The sequence below is a fragment of the Tripterygium wilfordii genome, chromosome 1 (assembly GCF_013401445.1).
Source record: "Tripterygium wilfordii isolate XIE 37 chromosome 1, ASM1340144v1, whole genome shotgun sequence".
NCBI classification, from domain to species: Eukaryota; Viridiplantae; Streptophyta; class Magnoliopsida; order Celastrales; family Celastraceae; genus Tripterygium; species Tripterygium wilfordii.
Genome location: NC_052232.1, coordinates 4,274,556 through 4,300,939, shown reverse-complemented (window position 1 = coordinate 4,300,939; position 26,384 = coordinate 4,274,556). Strand labels below are relative to the sequence as shown.

The following is a 26,384-nucleotide window of genomic DNA, read 5'->3' as shown; positions in this document are numbered from 1 at the left end:
ATTGGTCGGATTCAGCATCCCTGAAACATTAAAACCCTCCATGGCTCTTAATCTCTTTTCCAACTTTTTAATGGCATCTATTGAGTTATTTTCTTCATTCTGAACTCCCTCATTCGCCACTCTGGCGGTTACAGCTTCTGCAACATTAGCATCGACTGGGAAGGGATTATCATGCACATGGGTCTCAACTGGATGAATATACGTCGGATTCTGAGTGGTTGCCTGTTGGGAAACATACTGATGCTGATGTAAGCCAGGCAAAGGCTGATTACGAATAGGAGTAAACCCGGGTGGGTAAGTTGGTATTTCTTGGTGCAGATGATTCTCAGGAATCTCCAGTGTTTCAAAATTTTCAACTACTCCCTTTCCTTTCATCAGCAACGCCATATTCTTCATTAATAAGGCCATCTGTTCTTTTATTTCTGCTATGTCCTGACTTTGACTTTGCTCTCCTGCTTCATGATCCATATTCTCAGTAATTCTTGATTGTAGGCGAGTCTGATAGGGGTGACGATATTGCTTCTTGGACGCTATGATTATTTATGATTTTTCTGTGCATTATGAAAACAACGACATTTAGTTCTCGTTTATTTTATTTTAAGAACATGCATGCATGTGATTATTATTTGTGCAAGTCCTAAGAAATCTTTGCAATCCAAAAAGATAATAATAGCAAAATATCATTCCATTCAAAATATTGTAGCTCAAATTGTTTACATCTTTTACTCATCATCAATCTCTATGACATCAGAATTCGCTGATTGCGTTTGAAATATCTTTTCCCTAAGCACATACAAGTCTTTGTGTAAGTCTGCCAAAAACAGAGAAACTCCAGTCAACTCTGGCGCCTTAAATGCCCGATTTACTTTCAAATCTTGTACCCGCTTTTCATAGCTGTGAGCCCATTCTGATAACTGCAATGCTCGACTCATGATTAACTTGATCTTGTCTTCCGTGTTTTGTTGCTTCTGTTGAAACTCACTCAATTCATCGTGTAAGAAATCATTCTGTTGATTCAATTCTTCTACTTCTGCCTCCTTTTGCTGAATGAAGTCTTTGTCCTCCTCATACAGTTTCTGGAATTTTTGACTTTCTGAAAAGGCATACTCCATTTGTTCTTTCAAAGAGCTGATCTCCACCTTATTCCTTTTTAGCTGAGCAACTTTGTCAATCATTTCCTTCTTAGCATTGTAGCTTAACCCCTCCAATGTCATAATTGTTCCCTTCATTTGAGTAATTTCCTTTCGTGCCTCTTGAAGTTCTCCTTTCATACTTCTCTCTTGCTCTTTCATCCTGGTATGCTCTTCCTGAAGATTGCTCCTTACTTTTTCCATTTGCAAATCTTCTTGCAGCTTCATTTTCTTACTCTTGACAAACTCAGCTTTCATCCTTCTAAACTTTCCTTTATACTTTTTATATTTCTCAGTCATAGTTTGTAACATTTCCCACATTATCTTCGTTTCTTTGTTAGGAAATCCAGGTGGTTCTCTAACCATTTCATCATCACTTGATGTATCTTCCATCTGTAAATCTCCTTCCATTTCTTGAATTTCTTCTTCCACTGTTACCTCTATACTTCTACCTGGGGTAAAATCTGGATACGAAACCCTTTTATTTTCCTCTTTACCTTCTATCTCAATGACCTCTTGAAATACAGCTTCATTTTCTTGGGAGCATTGTCCTTTTGCTTTCCTTCTCCCTTCATCGGGCATACCATAATCTGTATAAGATTTCCCTCTTTTTGCATGCCATACCTTGTACTGAGCAGTCCCATAAATATTTCGCGGACCTTTTCTTACTCCTTGAGGGATACTCCACGCCTCCACTATCTTCCGTACTAACGCCTTTGCTTTTTCTTCTTCAAGGGAGAATTCAAACTCCTTCAAATGACAAGTGACTGGTCTACACGGATTCCCACCTATCTGTTGGAGAAACATGGCCGGTGCTTGACTAGTAATTCCCCAAGGGCCTATGAGTGGAACCCAATTGAAATCACCACACCCGTAAATCAATCCGTCTGTTTTATGCCACGGGGCTCTCATGTATATCTTCTTTTCATCCAAACTAGATAGAAAAGAACTCCATCTCTCCACTGAAGGCTTAAATGGTTGCAATCCTGTCTTTTCAAAATCCCCAATAGGATCCCTCAACTGACAATCATCTTTTTGGAACTGCACAAAAGGAGCCCCAACCGTCTTGTCATACCTCAAGTGACTAATAAGCCAGATTCCGAGCAACTGAGCGCACCCAATGAACCTCCCTTCTGTGGAAACACGACAGTGATTAAGGGACCGAAAAGTCTCGCATAATATGGCAGGCACTGGAGTTGCTTGATGTTTAACATGATTAACCATCTTGATCACACCTCTATCAATGTTTCCTCCAGCGCATGGAAAAATCACAGTACCATATATGACCATTGCAAAAGCAAATCGTCCTTCTTCCTTGTGAAAATTCTCTTTAGCAAAATTCATCAATATTTCTTCTGGAAAAGTCCACCTTGCACCCTTTGTACTTCCCATTTCTTTAATCTTCTTCACTGGTAAACCCAAAAGCTTAGAGATAACTGCTTCTGCAAAAGTTTTTTCTCCTGGGTTGTAGATTTTGTTAGCGTGCAAGGTGTACCCCAATAATTCGGCATACTCTTCCATCAATGGTGATAAATCTATTGACCCAATAGTGAAGCAACGGTATGCTGGATCCCAATGTTGCATAGCCGCCTTCAGAAGAGTTACTGGTGTCTGGATAGTCAACAGATGATCAATTCTCCCAAACATACTCCTAAACGCTTTCTTTGTATTCATATCTTGCTTCTGCCAAAACTCAGACAAAGCTTCCGGTGCTCGAGTCTGGAATGAAACCTTCTTCACTGGTCTCAACAACTGATCTTCTTTCAAACTATCTCCCAACTCTTCTTGTAGCTTATCTAACTGGTCTCTGATTTCTACTGGATCACCCAACTCCACCGTGCTTGTTCCTATGGGCTTGGTCATTCTGCCAATATTATCTAGTTAGATTGCAAAGATGTGCTCTAACGTGTATGCATGATCAATGATAAAGAAAGAAAGAGAAAAACAATCATGGATATTAACCTGCACAGGTTAGGTTAGGTTAGGATACAAGCAAAACAATATATACAAGAGGGAATAAGTTACACCAAAAATAATGAAGATGATTAAGGCATATAACAAGGAATATAACATAGTATGGACATGCGAAATAAATAGTTAGGGATAGAGACGCCCCCTTTGTTCCTAAGATGGGTAATACCACCTAAAAAATGTCTGGAGGTTTAGAACCGTGACTACGGTTTATCTATAGTGCATACAGGTGGTTTAACTAACTAATTACGAGTTCTCTGGATCAGGTGGCTTTTGCTCCATTGGATCACAAAAGCCCATCCCTTAATGTCATAAGAGGACGTCAATCCAGGAAGGTGTCTTCCTCCACCCATACAGGGAAGTGAATCCCATGAAAGTGGTAGGTCAACCTTCACTAATCACTAAGCAACCCGGGTATAGGGTTGTGTGTGCAGTGATAAGTGAATGTGTGTGCGAGGGCATACAAACCAATATTCCTAACATTTAAATCTCACAAGGCCCAGATCTGATGAAGATATCTACAACATTGAACAAATTTATCAAATTCCTCAAATATACAAACACAAATTGGAACTAACAAAAACTATATAAGAAAAGCACAAAAATCAATCATACAGGCTCGACCCCTTTGGTATAAAAACCAATGTCCCCAGCAGAGTCGCCAGTTGTCGCAACCAGGGTCACGACGCGGACCGGCGATGGAAGGAAGAAAAATGTTTAGAGTCGCCACCAATTGATTTAAGTGCAATTGGACACTAAAAATGGTCTACAAACCAGAGAATAGGTAAGGGGGTCTATTGAGTGTGGGGAAGGTGTTAGGCACCCCACAACTCCCTAAAAGGTTACCTAGATTGATCTATGTGCCTTTTCTTGAAAAGTTATTTGCCAATATAAATGATATTTTGATTTGAAAAGATAACATAATTAAAGCATAGGCAGGAGCTGAATGTCATCAAGTCCTCCTCCTAATGAACTTTAATTTAGTTACCATTATTTTTCGAGTACAAATGATATCTTAGTTTGTAGAGATAACATAATTAAAGCCTAGGCAGGAGCTGAATGTCATCAAGTACTCCTCCTAATTAACTTCAATTCAGTTACCATTATTTTTACGAGTACAAATGATACTTAAATTTGAACATAATTAAAGCATAGGCAGGAGCTGAATGTCATCAAGTCCTCCTCCTAATTAACTTTAATTTATGTATTAAATTTCCATGATTTCAATGAATATAAGTGATACTTTAATTTAAAGAGATAACATAATTAAAGTCTAGGCAGGAGCTGAATGTCATCAAGTCCTCCTCCTAATTAACTTTAATTTATGTATTGAATTACCATGATTTTTATGAATACAAGTGATACTTTAATTTAAAGAGATAACATAATTAAAGTCTAGGCAGGAGCTGAATGTCATCAAGTCCTCCTCCTAATTAACTTTAATTTAGGTATCTAATAAATTTATTTATCATTTATTTTTCGTTTAAATAAAGATAACACAATTAAAGTCTAGGCAGGAGCTGAATGTCATCAAGTCCTCCTCCTATTTGACTTTAATGTAGTATCTATTAATTGTTTATGTGGAAATTTGGTAAAGACGTGGTTGTTGAATTTGCGGATTTGTGGAAAACGATCTATGCATAAAATTCTAATATACATCCTAAACATGCATTCTAAACTAACAACCCCTATCATGCGTACTAATCAATTTAAATATGCATAAATATAAATTACACTACTCTACATTATTTTCATTATTTTTCCACTATCCTATTACATAACTTACATTTACAAGGATATATATGTCAAACAAAAATAAGATAAAAATATATACAAATAACAAATGATAAATAATACAAATACAAATATGGCCACTAAGCCCGGTCCATTACTTAAGCCCAATCCAATCTCCAAATATATGTTCCGGCCCGAATAACATCCAACCCGGTCCAACATCCAAAACAAACAAGATAAGGGGGTAAAGTGTACTCAAATGCCATAAAAATTCAATATCAAATTAAGTACATATACATCATAAACATATAAACACACACATACAAATATACAAACTGTTATATATTCATATGCAAACACATATACAATATATATAAACACACACAGAGTATATATATATATACGCACACCACCTATATATGCAACATATACACACCATATATATATAGACAGCACATACAAACATATATATATACACACGTTGATATATATACACTTACACTACATATATATATATATATACACATACAGACACGCACATACAGACATATATATATACTCACACGCTGATATATATACGCACACCACATATATATATATACATACACAATGATATCAAATAATTAACAAAAGCTATACGAACAGAGTCAGATTTAGAGTCTGATATGAATCAACACAAGCTGATATCAGGTCCAAAGAATAACCGGGACAACAATGGCCAAGTAAACAAAGAATAAGCAGGGAGATCTAAATCGGATATAAACGGAGAATAATCGGGTATGAATTAGATATAAACTGAGCATGAACAGAGGCATCAACATAGCACAAATTCAGATTTCAACATTGCACAAACAAATTCAGATTTTAACACAGTGAACAGACAAATTCCAGGTATCAATACGAAGATAAATGAATAAACAGGAAACAGAATCATTACCTCTCCTTCTTATTGTTGAACACCTCTTCTTCCTCTCTTCTTTTTCTCCTTTCTTTTTCTTCCTCTCTTTTTTTGGCTTTTTTCTCTCATGACCCCCATTTCCTTATTTCTTGGCTTTTTCTTTATTTATTTTTTTAATTATGTCATGGCCCCTACTTTTCCCCCAAAAGTCTCCCCTTTTTTTCTTTTTTTCTCTTTTCCACCGAAATCCTCCAAACCCTTTTCTTATATATATATTTTTTATTTATTTATTTTTTTTTTGTATTTTTGGCCAGACGAAAACCGGTTACTACACCTTCCTTCTTTTACGTTGCTTTTTTTCTTATTATCAAGAGTTGGCCCCACCTCTTTCATTCTTCAAAACCTTCCAAGATTCACTTTCCTTGACAATTTCACACAAGCAGCACACTAGCAAGCCTTGACTTTTTATTATGTTCTTGTACTTATTTCCTTTCTTCTCTCTTTCTTGATCTGCAAGTATTCTTCATTCCTTATTTGTATTGGATTCATCCCAAAGCAAATATTTTTCATCACTTTCCTCATAAATATTCTGAAAATCAAAATAATGAGAAGTTATGTAGAATCCATGTTTAGTTCAATTAAAAGAGACAAAAACAAGTGTAAAGTGAGGTTTAAAAATATGTAAAATATAGTACGATCAAATACCCCCACACTTAGCTTTTGCTCGTCCTCGAGTAAAATAAAAAAATAAATAAAAATAAAAATGAAAATGAAAAACCTAACTCACTTTCGCAGGAATCGAGGTGGCACTCAGCATGTGACACAAGCCTTTAAACCCCTAGGTGTCCCTAGTGGACGAGTTATAGTCTCGTGAGGGTTTTCTAGAACGATACCCACAAACATTTAAACTAGTCCTTCCAATCTCGCTCAAGCACCAAAGATGTCTTATAAACTAGTCATTAGCTAAAGAATTTCACAAAGAATCATACTCGAATATATATGTCTAGAATTAGGCCAACATCAACACAACATATCTCAATCGAAATAGTGCACATTCAAACTCAATTTCAACTTCTCACAAGGAATTCTCTCAAGATTCACTCAATTTAGTGGTAGTAAAGTGTTTGCACTCAATTAATCTCATGAAAACAGTCCTACCATATGCTTGCTTGTCCACCCATTCTACACTATTAAAAACATGTAACTTCATGAATCAAAAGGTCTTTATTCAAGGTTGTAATGGGGCCAAGGGTGAAGGTAAAGAGGAAAAAAAAATGGTATAGGAAATCATAAAATTTCTAAAGAACTAGTAGAGCACACAAAAATTAGGGCATATATCATCTTGTTGGCCCATATCTTCATTCTCAATATTTATTACTACACCAGTTCTTCACAACTTCAAGATCTCTTTCACTATGCACATAAACTTCTTTTTTTCTTTTCCTTTTTTTTTCTCTCTTCTTTTTTTTTTCTCTCTTTTTTTTTTTTTTTCAAAACAATGTCGAATCATACTACATATTTTTTTCTTTTTCTTTTTCGACACATTAATGCACATGTGTTCGCTATCACACTTATTCTCCACCAAATAACATCCCAAAACAAATAAGAACTCCCCCACACTTAATTCTTTTCATCATCAAAGTCAACATACTAAACACCATCAACACTTGAAAAATCTCATGGTATGCTCTACTAATTCCTTAGAATTAGGTAAGTAATTGTTTTTCGGGTTAAGGGGTCAAGTAGATAAGTTTCATGAATAAAAAGGCTTATTTAGGCTCAAAGGGGCTTTCTAGTGGATAAATACATTAGGATATAGGCAATTTGGCTATGGTGGTATCATCCTAATGCCTCAATCATATTCATGTCATCACATGTATCAATATAGTCTCAAAAAGGTTTAAAGCAAGTTCTAGAGAAACATATAATCATGAGAGTACACAAGAAAGAAATTGGATTGATATGCATAATGTATCAATCATATAGGCTCAAAACTCACAAGGGTAATTATGCAAGTCTACATCAAGTCTAAACATACTTCTTTCTCAATCAACATATCATGTTAACATTGGCCCATATATAAAAATTGTAATTCAAGCTTAATTCTAGTGAAAAAATTTTTTACTAACAAACTAATTTTAGACTTAAACAATTTATGTCTCATCATCGCTTTGGAAGGAGCAAAAATTTTTTTTTTTTTAAATTTTTTTTCAATACAAGCTATTCTCACCCCCACACTTGAATTATGCAATGTCCTTAGTGCATGGAATAATGTGAAAAATAACACGAAGAAAAAGTACTGAGTTAGAACGATACAACCTGATTGCGAAAACATTCGGGAAGTAATTCCCGCGTAGAATTCTGCACTGCACAGCTGTCGTAAAATCATCAATTTCTCCTTCATCTGAGCTCGGATTCACGAACCGTAAAATTCCGCAGAAACTAGACATCCGTATCTTTCTGTACATATATGGCTTGCATTCTGGTTCTTCCTGAGTTGTCCCAGAAAATTGTTTCAATCCAGCGCTTTGGCACAACTTTTCTTTCTGCATTTGATGCACAAATAGCAATTCAATTCAATGTGGGATGAGTGTTCTTCTATAATGAACTAAAATAATATACAATAAAAGGAACGAATTTACCGGGTGGGTTGCCTCCCACTAAGCGCTTTATTTAACGTCTAGGCGAGACGTAACTCTTCAAATAGTTAAATTAGTGAACTTGGAAGCCCACTTTCAGTTCATTGGGTTGTAGCAATCGTCTTCCTCTAGCAAGACCCAGTTCAACATCCAAAGTATGCCTTTCGTTACTCAGAATTGTAAGAGTAGTCGATTCCTCAAAAGGATCTGAATATCCTTTTTCCCTTTTTCCAAAAACCGCTTGTTGGAGGATTTTATCTTGAGGTACTTTCACAATTGAGGGGAACAACTTGTTAGTGGATAAAGGAAAAGACTCAAAGGCGGGAGTATGCTTACCTCTCTCGTATAGCATGACTCTAGGTAGATTTATTTACTCAACCTGAGTTGGATGTCCTTCTTTCTCCACAATATAATCTTTAATAGTGAGCACTTTCTCCATTGATTTCTCACCTTGTGCTGCCTTGGGCTTGACAGTCATTGTTTCCTCATTATTTGTCATTGTCAATGTGCCTTCATACACATCAATTGTCATCCTTGCAGTCTTCATGAATGGTCGCCCCAAAATCAGTGGAAACTCTTCTCCATGACCTTGGCAATCCTGCATATCAAGTACCAGAAAGTCAGTTGGAAAGATTAGTCCATGTACTTTAACCAAAACATCTTCTAGTACTCCCTTAGGATATCGAATAAATCGATCAGCCAATTGGATGCCCACAGAGGTCTCTTTGAGCGCTCCTACATTCAAAGACTCGAAGACAGAGAGAGACATTAGATTAACTGATGCACCCAAATCCAATAAAGCATGTTCAAAATTTTGATTAGCTATGCAACAAGGTATAGTGAAACTTCCTGGATCCTTAAGCTTTGGCGGCAACTTCTTTTGTGATATGACACTACACTCTTAGTTAGTTGAACCACCTTATTCTCATCTACTTTCTTTTCTTCTTGCACAACAAAAGGTTCCACATCCGTCTTTGGGGTTGTCTTTTGCACTGATGACACTTCTTCTTTATTTCTCCTAAGACGCCCTGGAAACGGGATTGGAGGAACATAAGGTGGAGCAGGTGGAGCAGGTGGAGCAGGTTTATCGGGGTCAGGCAACCCATACATGATTGCACGACGTGACTATTGAAACGGCTGCTTTTGTTCTTGAACTTTCTGCTCTTCCAACTTTGTAGCAACTTGGCTTTGTTGCTCATCACATAGTGTGATAGCCATGGCATGCTCCGTATGGTTCGGATTGATCTCAGTTTGGCTTGGAAACTTTCCAGCCTCCCTTTGACTCAATGCTTCAGCGATTTGACCAACTTGTGCCTCCAGTTTCTGATGGTTAATTGCCAACCATCGCACCATATCCTCTAATGTAGTGGTAGGTGGATTGGCTTGATTCTGGGTGTTCTTCCAAGAAAAGTTTGGATGTGCCCAAAAACCTGGATTATAGGAGTTAGAGTAGGGATCAAACCGTGGATTCCGATTATAGGAGTTCATCATATTTGCTTGCTCTTGCACAAACTCTGGGAAATCCACTCCTTGAGTTGTATGCCCATTCATTGCTAGAAGCATGTCCAACGTGGTAGAGATGGCATCAACCTGCGATTTTGGTGCAAAAGAATCAAAATTGGAAATTTCATACACACCTGCTCGCTTACCTCTTACTTCTGAATGTTGCGTCTCAATAGCAAGTCTCTCAAATAAAGTTTGACATTCGGTTGGCGCTACAACAGAACTAGAAATTGGTGACAAAAAATTGCATTAATTTTTTTGTTGATACTAAATCGCACTAATTCGCAACAAAAATCTTGTTGATGCAAAATATTTAACTTTTTGCAACAAAATTAAATTCTTGACGCTGAATGTTATGTTTTGGCAACAATATCCTATATTGTTGCGAAAAGGGACGAGTTTTAGCATCAATAAATTTTTTAATTCGAATTTTAAAGCCTTTGGCAACAAGTTATTTTATTAATGCTAAAAGTTAAGGCCTTTGGCAACGGTTTATTTTATTGATGCAAAATCATATTAATGTTCAGCAATGAAAAAAAATTTTGATGCGGAAAGTATAAAAACCTTTGGCATTAAAAATTATTTTAATACAATTTTTATTGGTAATAATATTTTGTGATGCGAAACGTTTTCGCATTGATACCATATTTTGATCTCAATTAATGATGCAATAATTGTAATTCTTATGTATCTATGTTTATACATTTATACTTAGAACCTGTACAAGTTTTGACCATTTTTGGATTGACAACTTTTTCATTTGGTCCAAAAATAGCCACTTGATGATACTTGAACAAAAAAAAGTGCAGCCCTGTGAAAAAAAATGCAGCCCTCATAGTAAGGTAAAAGTAGAAATTTATTTCAGCAACGAAATTTCAATTTCTCAGTGCTAAAATTGTCAGATTATGCTTACTGACAAACCTTGGGGCTTTACTACTTTGTGCTATCTGTACAATATGTACATGTGTGAAAATGAACACTCGACTCCACTTTGATGGATTTGACTCTCTTGAAAGTCGTTCAATAGACACAGAGAAGATAAGGAGGAACATGTCTTCCTCTAGAGCAGCAAATGGTACTGAAAGATTGCCAAAGTTCCGAACAAGAAGTGTAGCACCATAATTCTATAATAAAAAAGTTACATTTCAACAAAGACCATCACAAACATTGCCAAATTTACAATACCAATATTTCTTCACAGAAAAATGTCATAAGTCTATAACAAAAAATTTGCAGCACTCTCTCTTATTTAAAAGCCTAGCACTCTTCTGACTTTTTACAATAGAAGTTTTCAAAGGTGATCCAAAGCTTCTTTTACACACATGATCAGACCCAAATAATTTTCCCACCACTCTTCTCTGCAAATTAAAAATACACAAAGTTAATGAGACTCAAGCATCCTGAAACTATGCTACTTTAAACACAAAGTGCTGAAAAAAATACTATCAAGTGCCAAGAAAAGACCAAAAATACTTAACAAAGTTACCATAAAGTTTTATACTCATATACCTTACTCATCATCCATTGTAGCAATCTCAACATCATTACTTGAAGAGTCAGTATCATAATCACTTTCATCACCATCTTCTTGTCCACTTAAAGTATTTGTCATGATGCTTGATCCCTCCATATCATTTCTTTGCAAATCAATCACGTCTTCAGTAAAGGCAGTAGAACAACTTGAAATATACATTGTGCTTGCCAATTCATTATGTTGGTATGGCTCATAGAGTGTCTCAACGTTGTTGTCTTGCCATCACTTCTCTAATTCAGGCACATCATACAAATTTCGAGGTTTTACCTTAACCACAGTATGCCAACTCGAGTTTTTTATTCCTTTCACATAATATACTTGATCAGCTTGACTCGCTAGAACAAAAGGCTCATTTTGATAGCAAATACGAGTCATATCAAGAGTGATAAATCCAAAGTCATCTTTATTGTATCCCCTAGTTTGATTCCTACCTTGTGGTGGAACATCAAACCAATCACACCTGTATAGCACAACTCTATTTTCTCCAAAATATTCAAGTTCAATGATATCCTTTATGACACCATAGTAATCAACACTACCTGTGAGTTCATCACCTTTGACAATAACACCACTGTTTTGGGTTTTTAAGGACAACTCACGTTCTTTTGTATGGAATCTAAACCCCTTCGTGATATATCCTTTATAAAATGTAACACGTCTATCTGGTCCTCGAGCCAATGAAAACAATTGATCATGTGCACGTTCATCATTTTCCTTGCGTAATTGAGTAACCTACAACAAAAAATAGTCGTCAATTAAATTGATAAATTTATATCCAAGTACTTGCATTTGAAAGTTAGATTAAAATACATAATCAAGCCTATATATTCCAACAAAACTTACACGCTTTTCAAACCAAGTGGCGAATTGCTCTTGGTGTCTCTTCTCTACATTCCTAGAACTTTGTCTCAGGAGCTCATCCATGTGTTCTTCAACCCACGGATTAACATCTTCACAATTTTTAAGCACATAAAAGTGAGCTTGCATATGCTCTAATACACTCAATTCCTTATATTCACCTTGCATCAAAAACCGACCACTTGTTTTGAAGATCGATATACCCTAATATTGTTCCTCACCCGTGCCATCAAAGTTTCTCTCAGTCTGAAAAGCTTCTCTCTCTGAATCTTTTAAGTATCTTGAGCAGAACGTCATACATTCTTCTAAAATGTAACCTTCAGCTATTGAACCTTCAGGTCGTGCTTTGTTACGGACATAGCCTTTTAGAGTATGTAAATACCTGTAAAATAATAAATAATAAACACTTAATATTTTAAATATTTATAGCAACAAAACAAATCATTAAGAGATGAAATCAGATCAAAAAAGTTTATAAATTTTCTATCACACCTTTCGATTGGATACATCCAACGATATTGCACAGGTCCACCAATCTCAGCCTCACTAGCTATATGAATCAGCAAGTGAACCATGATATCAAAAAAGGCAGGTGGAAAAATCATTTCCAATCTACAAAGTGTTACTCCAATTTGAGCATCAAGATCCTTTAGGTGCTCAACGTTTAGTACTTTTGAGCATAATTTTCCAAAAAATAGGCTTACATCAACTAGTGGACCACATACTTCTCTAGGAAGAAGATCACGTATTGCAAGTGGTAGTAGTCGTTCTAGAAGTACATGACAATCATGACTCTTCAATCCATATATCTTACACTCTTTGACATGCACACATCGAGCAATGTTTGATGCATATGAATCAGGCATCTTGATATCTTTTAAGAATTGGCACAAAGCTCTCTTTTCACTTAAGTGTAAGTTGTACTTTGCGGGAGGTAAGCAATACTTGTTGCCCACTTTAACAGGATGAAGTTCTTTCTTTATACCCATCAACTGAAGATCAAGACGAGCATTTAAATTGTCTTTCGTTTTTCCATCAAGATCTAATAGTGTACCCAAGATACTGTCACAAACGTTTTTCTCAATATGCATTACATCGAGATTATGTCGTAAAGATAATGTCTTCCAATAAGGCAACTCAAAGAAAATACTCTTTTTCTTCCAATTAACAGTCTTATCATCTCTTTTTCTCTTCCTTGTAAGCTTTCCAAACTTTACTTGGTCAAACATATCATATTGCTTTAACACATCGTACCCAGAAAGTCTTTTCGGAGCTTCACGATGTTCCATATGATTATCAAATAAACGCCAATTTTTTCGCCAAGGATGTTCATGAGACAAGGACCTTCGGTGACCCATATAACAATGCTTTCGACCATGCTTTAATCTATAAGAACAAGTATTTTTATTACAACAAGGACATGCCAACTCACCTTTTGGGCTCCAACCAGACATCATGGCATAAGCAGGGAAATCATTTATCGTCCACAACAACATTGCACGAAGCTGAAAATTTTGTTGTAAAGAAGCATCAAATGTTTGGATACCAACTTCCCATAGGTCTTTCAAATCATCAATCAGTGGTGCCAAGTATATGTCTAGGTCATTACCTGGAGATTTTGGTCCAGGAATAAGTAAACATAACATCCAATATGAATGTTTCATGCAAAGCCAAGGAGGCAAGTTATAGGGGATCATGACAACAGGCCAAGTGCTACGTGAAATGCTCATGGTTCCAAATGGATTGAAACCATCACTCGCTAGTCCAAGTCTCACGTTGCGAGATTCTATAGCAAAGGATAGATGTTTATCATCAAAATCTTTCCATTCTTTTGAATCTGCCGGGTGTCGTAGAATTCCATCATTTTCTCGTTCATCCCTATGCCATCTCATAGCTGAAGTTGTTTCTTTTGACATAAACAATTGTTGAAGACGTGGTTTTAGTGGAAAGTAACGTAAAAGCTTTCGCGGTACCCTCTTCTTTTTTTTCTTGAATATTGGTACCTCATTGCCTACAACTTCTGGAACTTTTTGCCATCTAGATTCTCCACATTCTGGGCATTGGTCCATCACTGAATTTTTCTTACAAAATAAAACGCAATCATTAACACATGCATCTATTTTTTTGTACATTAACCCAAGAGCTGAAACCATCTTTCGAGCCTCCCTCATAGATGCAGGACATGTATTGTCTGGTGGAAGAATAAATCTTATAAAATCTAACAATCCATTCAGCCCCCTATCAGTGAAACCATAAAGACATTTAAGCTGAAAGATTTTGACAACAAAAGATAGTTTGGATAACTTATCAAAGTTAGGGTATAGCTTCTGCTCTGCATCCTTCAACAATTGGTAAAATTTTTTGGCCTCCTCATTTGGTTGTTCAGGATCACAATTATCGAAGTGCTCCCCGAAACCTGCGAGGATATCCCCCAAACCTCCACCTTTTGACATGTTATACAACATTTCAAATGTGGCAGCATCATCATTTTCTGCATTATTATCATCATTTGCCTCAACTCCATCATCAATAGGCACGTCGTTTAAGCTTTCACCATGGTAAATCCATTTAGTGTAACTTTTTTCCATCCCCCATCTAAATAAATCGAACTTAACATCACTTTTATCCTTAAAATAGACATTGTTGCACTTACAACACGGACACCGTATTTTATCAGTAACCCCTTCACAAGAAAAGGCGATATCTAAAAATGTATCCATACCCTTCTCATATTCAGGTGTTCCTTTATTCAAATGAACCCAACTCTTATCCATGAATTTAGTTTCTGCAAATAAGGAGGGCATTCATACTCTATAAGTTACTAGAAAATATGTTTTGTAAAAAAAAAAAAAGATCTACTGCTCAAGTGAACCAAATATCAACACATTGAAACACAGTGACAAGACCACAGATTAAGAAGTCTACAGATTAAGAACTCCATTGAGGTAAGTGAAACCACAATATATAAGGGGGAAAAATTCGAACCATAATATATAGGTGAAACAGAGCATGAGTAGTTAGAACTCATCCATTCAAGAGAACCAAATATCCACATACCGTGTTGAAGTTCAAAATTGCAGAGAGATGATCCCCTTCCTTGCTTCAGATTTGGAGATGTAGGTATGGATTTAGGTTGACTTCTTGAAGAACTCCGGTGATGACGCCGACAGCCGACAACTACTTGAAGAAATCCAGTGATAATGTTGGCCAGCAACAATCTGAAGAATTGGGGGCGCTATCACCAAAGGGTTTTTTACTCTATCTGTACGTATTTGGTGTTTGACTTTTAAAAATCAATATAATAAAAAATTATCCTTTAAAGTTTTCTTTAATATAATTGACTCTGTACATATTTGGGTGTAACTTTATAATTGCACATAAAGTTAAGATCTAAGTACGCTAAATCAAAACTTTAAAGGATAATTTTTTTATTATACACATTTGTCTTTTCTTATTAATAAGTATACTTGAAAGTTGATTAATTGCACATAAAAATGGGTGCATGATATTTTAATATATATCCATAAAATTTTAAATTAGTTTTAAGTGAGTGATATTAAACTAGGTTGGGGTAGATTTAGGGTTAAGATTTAAGGGAAGAGCAAGAAAGTCCTCTATTCCCTAAACCCTATCTACTCGAGCTATCCTCAAGCATTCTAGGGTCTTCTCACAAGTTTGATATTAAACTAGTTTTAATATGAACTATTAAAACCCTAACTTAGAGAACCCTAAACACTAAGTTAGAGGAATCAAGTCTCCCTCAACTACCCTAAATATGTTATAGCAAGAGATAACCCTAAATCTATATATCTACTAAAACACTCAACAATATATTTAGGAGAACTAATTGTTTCAAAGGTTTAGAGCCTTAAACTCCTAAAAAACTCGTAAAAACTAGAACTACCTCAAAAAAGTCCTAAACAATGATATTTAGGCCTCAAAACAAACTCCGACCCAATATAGTCCCCGTAACTCATGTGGGTTCTCTTGGAAATTTGACGATCCAATTGGTCCATAAACGTATCTGTAAACGTCATTCTCATCAAACATATATTAAACTCGACTTGGTATCATTTACAAACTCAATAATGATAATGCAAATGAACTAGCGGTTGAGCAGCAATAACTTTTCATATGTGCATAGGGCTTGTTAACACCTCTGCTTTCATTGACTTGATCTGGGGGTCTATCGTAAATTGTACTTATACTTGTACTAAAAAAAACTCAATAATAATGGTATAACTTAGCCAAGTAATGCAATTAGACTATATGGTTGCGTTTGGTAAAGCATATTATGCTAGTTTTAAAATGCTACCAATTTGAATAATTTTACTAGCATTTCCATTTCTATTCATTTTATGTCCTTAGTATTTCATTGTCATTCCCATTTTATCCCTCACCCCATTAATTAATTAATTATCTTTATTTAATAATCTTATTTTATAAATTAATTAATTACCTTTATTTTAAATAAATTAATAATCTTTATTTTATAAATAAATTAATCATCTTTATTTTTAATAAATTAATAATCTTTATTTATAAATAAATTAATTATCTTTTATTTTTATCTTTATTTTATTTTAATTAATAATCTTTATTTTATAAATTAATTTTTATTTATAAATACATTTATATGTCTCTGTTACAACTAAAATGCATAATACCCCTCCACGTAATTTGTCACAATATGCTACACAACATCAGCAAAAGTTTAACCAAACACTACCATTTTTTTTACAGCATCTCCACTACTAAAATTGTCCAGTATTTCTACTACTACTATTTATGCTAGCATATCTGCTACTTTTCAAATGCTTTACCAAACTAGGCCTAATCAATAATAAAATGACATTTTGGGCCGACATTCTAGAATGGTCTAAAATGCTTTGTTGGCCTTTTAAATAATCAAAACTTTATTTATTTTTATAAAATTAATTATGTACGAAAACCTTGTCATTTCACTCCCATCCACTTGCCGCGAAAATTTGACCCACATAATGCTGTACAAAATCATGCTTTATTGGGTTGAAAATTTTAGTGGCCGCGAAACTCCAAAAGTTTCCCTCGTTGATTTCCCTCTCGTCCCGGACTTGCAAAATCAAGAGACACCCACATAAGCCACGTGCCGGGGATGGTGGAATGATTGTTGTTATATATTTTGATGGTGATCAATGTGAAAAGGATGGTGGATGCCCCTTTTAGGCCTCTTTATTCCTCTCACGTGTGTTAATTTTCTATCTATTAGGGAGCAATCATGGTGGCATCTCAGAGGATTGAAGCTAATGAACCAACTGAATCAGCTCCAAATGGTAAAAAATTATGATCATTCTATGACTAATTTAACTTCTTGTTCTCATATAGAAACCTTTTACTTTATGGTTTTTAAACTTTCAATGATTATCTTATTAAATTGCAATGTTTTTTAACGACATAAAATTTGTTATTTTTAGTACCTCATCGGAGAGGGCCATCTCGTGGTCTAGCAACAACCAAGACATTAAAAGCCAATAGAACAAACAAACTGAATGTGACTATTCCTTTGGATGACTTAGCAGCAGTGGGTGTTAATTCTGAGAAATTTATCAGTGAAGTAGGTGTGGTTACTAGGTTGAATGCCTTTGGAAAAGGCCAAATGGAAGGAGATAGATGAAGCCATTAAGGAGAAGATATGTGATCTTACACTGGTAAGAATCTTGTAATTAAATATGTATTTTTTTGTTGCTTGGTTAGCTAATATAGAGCATTATTACTCATTTATATTCTAATTTCAGAAAAGATTCGAGGTAGAAGACACTCCAGTTATACGAAAAGTTATCAAGTCTATGGCCAATGCAAGCTACCATAATTGGCGTGCTCGTTTGCATCAACACTACAAGATTTACAAGACTATTGAGGAGCGACTCGCAAATCCACCCAAGAATGTTTCTATTCAGCAATGGAAGACAGTGATGGATTACTTTGGCAGTGATAAATTTCTGGTATATGTACAGTATTATTTTTATAAACATAAATTATGTTATAGTTATTTACTTGTGAAAAATAACTAATGCTATAAAATTTTTTATTGTTTAGAAAATCAGCCAAAGAAACTTGGAAAATCGTAAGAGCCATGAAACTCCCCATGTTGCTGGTCGGAAATCATTCAAGTCTGTTAGCTTTGACAACGTAAGCTTTCACATACTCATAGTAAGATATTTGCTACAACACTCTGGTTTTTGGGTTAATTTTTTTTTCCAGCGAGACATGGAAACAGGGAAAAAACCCAATATGCAAGAGTTGTGGAAGCTAACTCATATGAGGAGTAATGGTTCTTGGGTGAATGACAAGGCAAAACAAGTTGATGTATGTTTCACTCATATTTTGATTTTTAGTTTTTATGATTTTTTTTTGCTTTGATTAACTGCTGAGTGTACAATGGCATGGTTGGTATGATCAATATAGGAGGATGTGTCGTATCTTGTTAATCATTTCGTAGAAGGAGAGAGTTCTAACCAATTAACATCTGATGAAGCATTTATCGAAGTGGTTGGTGAAAAGTCTAGTGCAAATTATGGTCCAAAACCTATCAAGACTAGGGTGCGAATTGAAGCACAATTGGAAAAGGCTACCCAACAACGTGATGAGGTTATAAAAGACTTAAAGGAGTTGGAGGTGCGTTTTGAGGACCAGCGTGTGCGACAAGAGGATGAGATATCACGCATGAAGACTGAAATGAATGCTCAAAAGGCTGAGATGGATGCGCAAAGAGCTGAGATGCAATCCCAGCTTCAGATTATTATGAGTCAATTGCATCCTAATCAAGGTTAGATTTTGTTCCATAATTTTGTCAACTTCTATTTCTATATGTGATCTCAATTTGCTTCTAAGATCTGTAATTTTTATATTTTTTCAGCTGCATCTTAAAGTCTACTACAAGCACAAGGTCTCTATACTACCAAAAAAATGATCAACCTGTTCTCACCAGATTTGTGGAGTTCCTTTATCTTTTGGTTTCTATTTTTTTAAGCTTTAGAATGTTTCAATGCATAGCTGAATCTTATTTTGGATGTAAAGATGGGCAAGACTTTATGCCTTTCGTATATTATCTTGGATTTTATCTCTAATGTTATGTAGATTTTACTGCCACTTCTTTGTGGTCTGATTATAAGATGGCCAAGACTTGAGCATTATATTGAATGATTATTAAATTGCTTAAAAAAAACTACATACTTTGCTACAAGGAATATATAGTAATTTATAATTGCATATTAATATCGAAAGATATTTTAACAAATATTTTTTAGGGAAATTATCCATATTTCTTTTTGTATCAAACTTTAACGACTCAAATTTATACTACTTCTTTTGCATCAAAAAATATGTTGATATCAAACCTTGATATTAGTGTCTAAAAAATTTGTTGCAAATAACAAACATTTAATTTGACGAACATTATTGTGACAAAAAGAGAAAGAATTCATCGCTAAAGGGCTCAATCACAACGAAATTTTGCTGTTGGATTGCACTTTTGGCATCAATTTTCTTCATTTTCACATTGAATTGTTTTGATACTAAAAGACAGACATTTCGTAATAAAACACAAAGTTGTTGCAAAAACCTTCGACGTTAGGACCTTTGGCAACGACATTGTGACAACTTTTTTTTAGTTGCAAAAAGAATTTGCGACAATATTTAGAGGTTTAGCAACAACTGTTTTTGTCATAAATTCCAGATTTTTTTGTAGTGTGGAGTCATATTCCTAATCGACCCCCCTGCATAATTATTAACTGCAGTTTTGTTAGAAACTGTCAGTGCCTTGTAGAAAATACGCATCAACACTACTAAAGGCAAAGCATGATGGGGACACTGAGTTAACAGGTTATTAAACCTCTCCCACGCCTCAGAAAACGACTCATCAAGTTGTTGTTCAAATTGCATGATTTTGTCCCTGAGAGCATCAGTTTTCTGAGTTGAGAAAAATTTTTCTAAAAATTTATTTTGTACCTCAGTCCATGTCGCTAGTGAACCCGGCCTCAAACCATTAAGCCATGTCCTTGCTTTGTCCTTCATAGTGTAAGGGGAAGATTTTCAGCCTCAAGTGCTCCTCAGTAACCCCTGTAGACAAAGACATGCTAGAAACCATATTAAAAATTTCACGAATGTGACTAAGTGGATCTTCCGAACTTAAACCATGAAAAGAAGGCATCATGTTAAAGTGTATGGTCTTAAGCTCGTAGTTCCTAGCTGCCGTCGGAAGTACGATGCAAGATGGAGATTCCAGAATAGTGGGGATGTCAAGATCACTCATCGTTTCAGCTGGAACTATTGCCGCCATCTTCTTCTCTTCGGTTGAGGATTCTTCGTTACTTTCACTACCTTGATTCTTGTTCCTCTACAAACTTTCAATGTTGTCTATGTAAGGTTGTAGCTCTCCTTTCAAAGAGCGTCTACCTTGCATAAACCTGAAAAAAAAAAATTAAGTACACAATTAAACTAAACTAATCCCCGGCAACGGTGCCAAAAACTTGATGTAATATTTCTCGCAAGTGTACAAGAGTCTACGAATAGTACAGTGTATGCAAGTACGAGGTCGATCCCACAGAGACTAGTTAATCTAATTAATGTACCTAACTTAATGAATGATCGAGATTTGGGGGAAAAGGAAGAATGATTGATGTAAATAAAATAAAAGAAATAAAATTCAGATTTAGTATCCAATAAGAGAAAAACACTAGGGCAATGATTTCACACAGTAATCCTATCACAAGCACTCAATTAACAAACACACAATTATGGTTCCGATTCAAGGGTTGATTCTTTCTTAAATATGTTGGTTCGTTCGTTCGCGGTGCCAACAAATATTATTAACAATGGATTAATCCTGTTCGGTTCGCAGTTTTTAACCCAAGGCTAACAACTCATTACGATCTAAAGAACTATAACAACCAATCAATCCCCTAAACCTTGTTCATGGCAGTCGACAATTGATTTCCTTAATTCCAATTCTACTTAGACACGTGAATTCGGTTCGTTCCTTAGTCCTAACTAGATGAATCTAATTGAGCATTCAATTGGTGGCCAATCAACCAAACAAACAATAGATTATAAGCATAGAAATTAAAGACAAGAATCATGAACCAAAATTATGCATTCAATTAATTGAAGTACTTGCAATAATCATACTAGGTTACATCAAGCCCTAGCAAAGAAGTTTAGCTACTCATGTTATAAGAACACAAGGAAACTAAATATGAGAACGTCATGAATCAAGAACAAGAACAAAGAGAAAACTAGAGACAAGAACAAGAACAAAAGCTAGAGAATGTGGCTCTCCAATTCGTGTTTTCTATTGTGCTAGAGGACTCCCTTTTATAGTGCCAAAAGCTTCCTTCAATTAATGCCAAAATTCAAGTCCAATTCTTTGTATGACTCGGTCTCTTTGTTTCCTTTTTTTCTTGCCAAAATATTTCCTTCAAAGTCCTTCACACCAAAACTTCCTTTTGCCTTCCTTCTTTTACGTTGCTTTTTTTCTTATTGTCAAGAGTTGGCCCCACCTCTTTCACTCTTCAAAACCTTCCAAGATTCACTTTCCTTGACAATTTCACACGAGTAGCACACTAGCAAGCCTTGACTTTTTATTATGTTCTTGTACTTATTTCCTTTCTTCTCTCTTTCTTGATCTGCAAGTATTCTTCATTCCTTATTTGTATTGGATTCATCCCAAAGCAAGTATTTTTCGTCACTTTCCTCATAAATATTCTGAAAATCAAAATAATGAGAAGTTATGTAGAATTAGGGATGGCAATGGGTCGGGTACCCTTCCAATTAGGAAATACCAAAACCGTTTCCATTTAAGATATTCTATACCAAAACCGTTCCAAAACCATTTAAAAAACCATTTAAATTTCCAAACCCAGAACCGTTCCATAACCGTTTACCATCGGGTACCCGTTTACCATTTAACTTTTAACATTTTTAGTTTTTTCTTTGATGATTATGTTAATATAAATTAATTTATATTAATTATGATTTTATAATTCAAATTAGTCTAATTTATAGTTTTATTAGTATGTTTCTATAAATATATATGTTTTAATATGCTTTATCATGTTATAATTTAGTATTCTAGTAGTATACCTTTATAGATGATTTATAATATTTTTACTATAATGGATCTTTTTATTAAACGGTTCGGGTACCTTAAACCCGGCATCAAAAACCAAACCCGACCCTAAACCATGACGGGTTTGAAAACCAAAACCAAAACCGTTTCCAAAACCTATAGGATCAGTTTTTGGATTTTAAACGAATCGGATACCCTACGGATAGTGCTCGGATCGGTTTTTTTTGTCATCCCTATGTAGAATCCATGTTTAGTTCAATTAAAAGAGACAAAAACAAGTGTAAAGTGAGGTTTAAAAATATGTAAAATATAGTACGATCAACAATCCCTACTCCAAATGTATAATCTGGGTTGGAGAGATCACCCAAATTTTTCGTGGACAAATCAGCTAGGACAGTCCTCAATGGTTCCACAGTTTGAGCAACCAATCAACCCGAAGAAGCCTTGTCTTGAGGATATGTTTGCCCAATTCATACATGGTACGCAAGCTTCAATTCAGAAATTATGTACACAATTGGGACAGATAGCTAATGTGGTGAATGAGAGGAGTCAAACCAAAGTTAATCCAAGAGGTATGGAGCTTGCAAAGGCAATTAGAACTCTACGAAGCAGCAAGTCATATGACAGAGAAGATAAGGATGTGATTTTGGGGGATGAGAGAGTTAAAGATACATCAGTTGTGCCTCCATCATCACAAGAGGAAAGTGACCAATTAATTCCTCCTAATGCACCACCGGTTGCCCCATTGAAGGAGAGAGTTTACATACCTCCACTATCTTTTCCTCAACAGTTTCAGAAGCAAAAGAAAGACAGAAACATGCTGGATATCATGGAATTGTTCAAGAAAGTTCACATCAACATTCCGCTATTGGATGCAATTAAACAAATTCCATCATATGCCAAGTTCCTCAAGGATGTTTGCACTAATAAAAGGAAGTTTGCGGAGCATGAGAGGGTGATGCTAAACGAAGAGTGCAGTGCCGTTCTACTCAATAAATTGCTACCAAAGTTGAAAGATCTAGGGAGTTTTACAATCCCTTGTGTTATTGGCAATTTACGATTTGATAAAGCTTTGATTGATTTGGGTGCTAGTGTTAACTTAATGCCTTTATCTATTTTTCAGCAACTAGAACGTCAATAAGCTTACAACTCGCGGATCGGTCCATCAAATTTCCACTTGGAATTGTTGAAGACGTGTTGGTTAAAGTGGACCGTTTCATACTTCTGGCGGATTTTATTATACTTGATATGGAAGAATGCCGAGAAGTTCCCATCATCATGGGTCGTCCATTCTTGGCAACCGCTGGCACTATTATTGATGTGAAGAAGGGCTTGTTAACCATGAATGTTGAAGGAGAGTCGGCGAAGTTTCGAGTATTCAAGGCAATGAACAGACCGACGGATATGGAGGAGTGTAATCGGCTGGACATTATTGAGAAGCCTGCACACACCAATTTTATTTCTCAAGTCGACAATGATGAGCTAAAAACCAGCCTAGAGCATCCAGAGTTAATACAAGCTGCTGGTAATGATGTTTTAAACAAGGTAGCTATGTTAAATTCTATCCCAACTCAACCACTAAGATGGAGATAAGCTACTTATCTTTTGGGGCCACCTAAGAGACGAGTTTTGCCCTCCATACAAGAAGCTCCTAAAGTGAAACTTAAATTGCTGCCCACTCATGATATGCCAATTGGACCGAAAAAGTTCTCTCCGGGCCGAAAAGTCCTTTTGAACAACTCTACGCTCAAGCTCTTTCCATGGAAATTACATTCAAGAAGACACGGTCCTTTTCAAGTTGCTCAAGTCTACCCCAATGGAGCTATTCATAGTCAAAACTTGGAGAAGGACAAAGAGTTTAAAGTTTATGTGCATCGCCTCAAAACATATCTTGAAGTTGGCTATGATGCTACCAAGTCCATCACTTGAATGAATGCATTGCTCTACGTCTTGCCTAGACGTTAAATAAAGCGCTTCTTGGGTGGCAACCCAAGCTCTCCTTTTCATTCTATTTTTTTTATTTCTTTACTTAGATGCTTACATATAAATCTTGATATTTTGATTTTGATTTCTTGTAGGATCTATTGGACAAGGGTAAAATTAGCTCGAGTTACGAAATTTTCACCTGATGATTTGTTGAGACTGCTGCAAATTTAGCTCGAGCTAAACATTTTTGACGGAGATGACTTGAATGGGAAGCTTGTCCAAAGACCCTCAATATAAGGTTGTATCTTTTCCTTCCCTTCTTATTGTGTGATTGTGATTTTGTTGTGATCAATTGCATTGAGGACAATGCACAATTTAAGTGTGGGGGTGGGATACATTATGCATGAGAAAATTTTCAAAAAAAAAAAACACAAAAAAAGAAAAAAAAAAGTTTATTGTCATGTGTCATCTCTTTTGCAAGTACATATGAAGTAATTTTGTTTTGTTATCACACAGATAAATTTAAGTTGGGAACACGCAATCTTATCTAGGTTTCTTTAAACTGAGTCTTGTTTCATCTGCTCCTTTTAGTTAACAATTACACTTGCACATTACACATGTTTGTGGAGTATGCCATTTGAGATTAATCATGAATGTTGCTGGTGTTTTAAGAGGAGTTGGAATTTGTTGAGTTAGATACCTTGGCATGAAAAAGAAAAAGAAAAAGAAAAAAAAACAGAAAAAAAAGAAAAGAAAAGAAAATCAATAAGTATATGTAAAATAATGGTGTGTTTGTCTTTGGTTTTCTCTACTGAGTAACCGGGCCTCTTGCTTAGCAAGCAGTGAGTTTCGCGTAAAAAGGTAGAGAGATCAAGATGAATAATTGCATGACCAGCGAAGCCTCGTAGCTTTTTTGACTCAAGTCATTAAACTCGTAGGGGTGTCTTTACACCTAATGCCCTAAGCCAACTGGTTGGGAGTCATTGGTTAAAAGCTCGTTACATGGGTCAATTAGAAATTTTAATGAGGTTTAGCATTGCACAAGTAATGAGAAAAAAATGAGAAAAAAAAGTCTGAAAAAAATGAAAAAAAATGAAAAAAAATGAAAAAAAAATTTATGTCTTGATATTTCACTTGATGGTTCCAATGATTCTTGTGATACTACAATATTTATGTTATGATCAATTGAAAGTCAAACATTTATGTGTGATTCATGCACAAAATACATAATGAAATACTAATGGAGTAGATGGCATGAGAACTTGGTTGAAGTGGCTGAAGATGTGAATTGCGGAGTTCGAATACTTGAACTAATTTGTGTGAATACAACTCTAAATTCTCTTTTGTTGCTGCTCCTGGATGATGACATTATGATGATTTGTGTAAATAAATGTTCGTTCTGGTAATCCCTCACGAGACTATTACTCGTCCACTAGGGACACCTAGGGGTTTAAAGGCTTGTTGCATACGTTGAATGTAACCGTGATTCCTACGAAAGTGAGTTAGGTTTTTTTTTATTTATTTGTTTGATTTATTTTCTTTACTCGAGGACTAGCAAAAACTAGGTTCGGGAGTATTTGATAAACTCATATATTCTCTCATTTTAGTACTCTCTAAACTTGGTTTTTGTTAGAGGATTGGCTTTAAAAAGGATTTATTACTTTGTTTTCCTTATTTTCAGTTTTCTCGAGCACTTGAATGGTTTTTGATGGAAAACGGTCTATTTTGAATATTTTGAAGAACCGTCAATTGGAGAATAAATCTAACACCTTGAAGAATGTTGGAGAATATTTTGGGAATTTTCAGTGAAGCCAATTGATCCAGAATTTGAAGACAAGTTGAGCTAAAATATGATCTCGGCAGAACTGCGCTATCTGTGAAGAAGTGGGACTAGAAGATTCCGCATAATTTTTCTAGAGACGTGTGAGATAGCCCTGGAAAGCTAAGACATCAAGCTTCAATTTACATATTTTTGGAGATTTTTCTAAAGGTCGTAACATGGGAAAAACGTCCGAGACATCTAGCAGTCCAGTTTCCTAATCAAAGAAGAAGTCAACCTCTTTCCTTTTTGTTGGGTTTATTGTTT

The 26,384-nt window shown here is 35.4% G+C and overlaps 4 protein-coding genes and 1 non-coding gene across 5 annotated transcripts; 3 read left to right on the top strand and 2 right to left on the bottom strand.

Annotated features, from left to right (window-relative positions):
* Positions 1–11,044: 11,044 nt before the first annotated feature.
* Positions 11,045–12,499, bottom strand: LOC120001133. The gene is made up of 3 exons (XM_038849402.1): positions 12,253–12,499; positions 11,385–12,141; positions 11,045–11,233 (listed from the first exon to the last, which is right to left on the bottom strand). Exons 1-2 carry the CDS (start codon positions 12,433–12,435, stop codon positions 11,632–11,634), a joined length of 693 nt encoding a protein of 230 aa, XP_038705330.1. The 5' UTR covers positions 12,436–12,499; the 3' UTR covers positions 11,045–11,233; positions 11,385–11,631.
* LOC120001123 lies at positions 11,045–13,687 on the bottom strand. The gene is made up of 2 exons (XM_038849391.1): positions 13,008–13,687; positions 11,045–11,200 (listed from the first exon to the last, which is right to left on the bottom strand). Exons 1-2 carry the CDS (start codon positions 13,623–13,625, stop codon positions 11,084–11,086), a joined length of 735 nt encoding a protein of 244 aa, XP_038705319.1. The 5' UTR covers positions 13,626–13,687; the 3' UTR covers positions 11,045–11,083.
* Positions 13,688–17,882: 4,195 nt separating this feature from the next.
* On the top strand, positions 17,883–19,173 carry LOC119995819. Its single transcript, XM_038842274.1, has 6 exons — positions 17,883–17,954; positions 18,042–18,248; positions 18,343–18,435; positions 18,508–18,612; positions 18,712–19,072; positions 19,163–19,173. Exons 1-6 carry the CDS (start codon positions 17,883–17,885, stop codon positions 19,171–19,173), a joined length of 849 nt encoding a protein of 282 aa, XP_038698202.1.
* Positions 19,174–20,098: 925 nt separating this feature from the next.
* LOC120004271 lies at positions 20,099–20,205 on the top strand. The gene has a single exon (XR_005469482.1). It is a non-coding gene; the product is annotated as a small nucleolar RNA R71 (small nucleolar RNA).
* A 2,504-nt stretch (positions 20,206–22,709) lies between these two features.
* On the top strand, positions 22,710–23,513 carry LOC119995812. Its single transcript, XM_038842263.1, has one exon. The coding sequence runs from the start codon at positions 22,710–22,712 to the stop codon at positions 23,511–23,513; it is 804 nt and encodes a 267-aa protein (XP_038698191.1).
* The last annotated feature ends 2,871 nt before the right edge of the window (positions 23,514–26,384 follow it).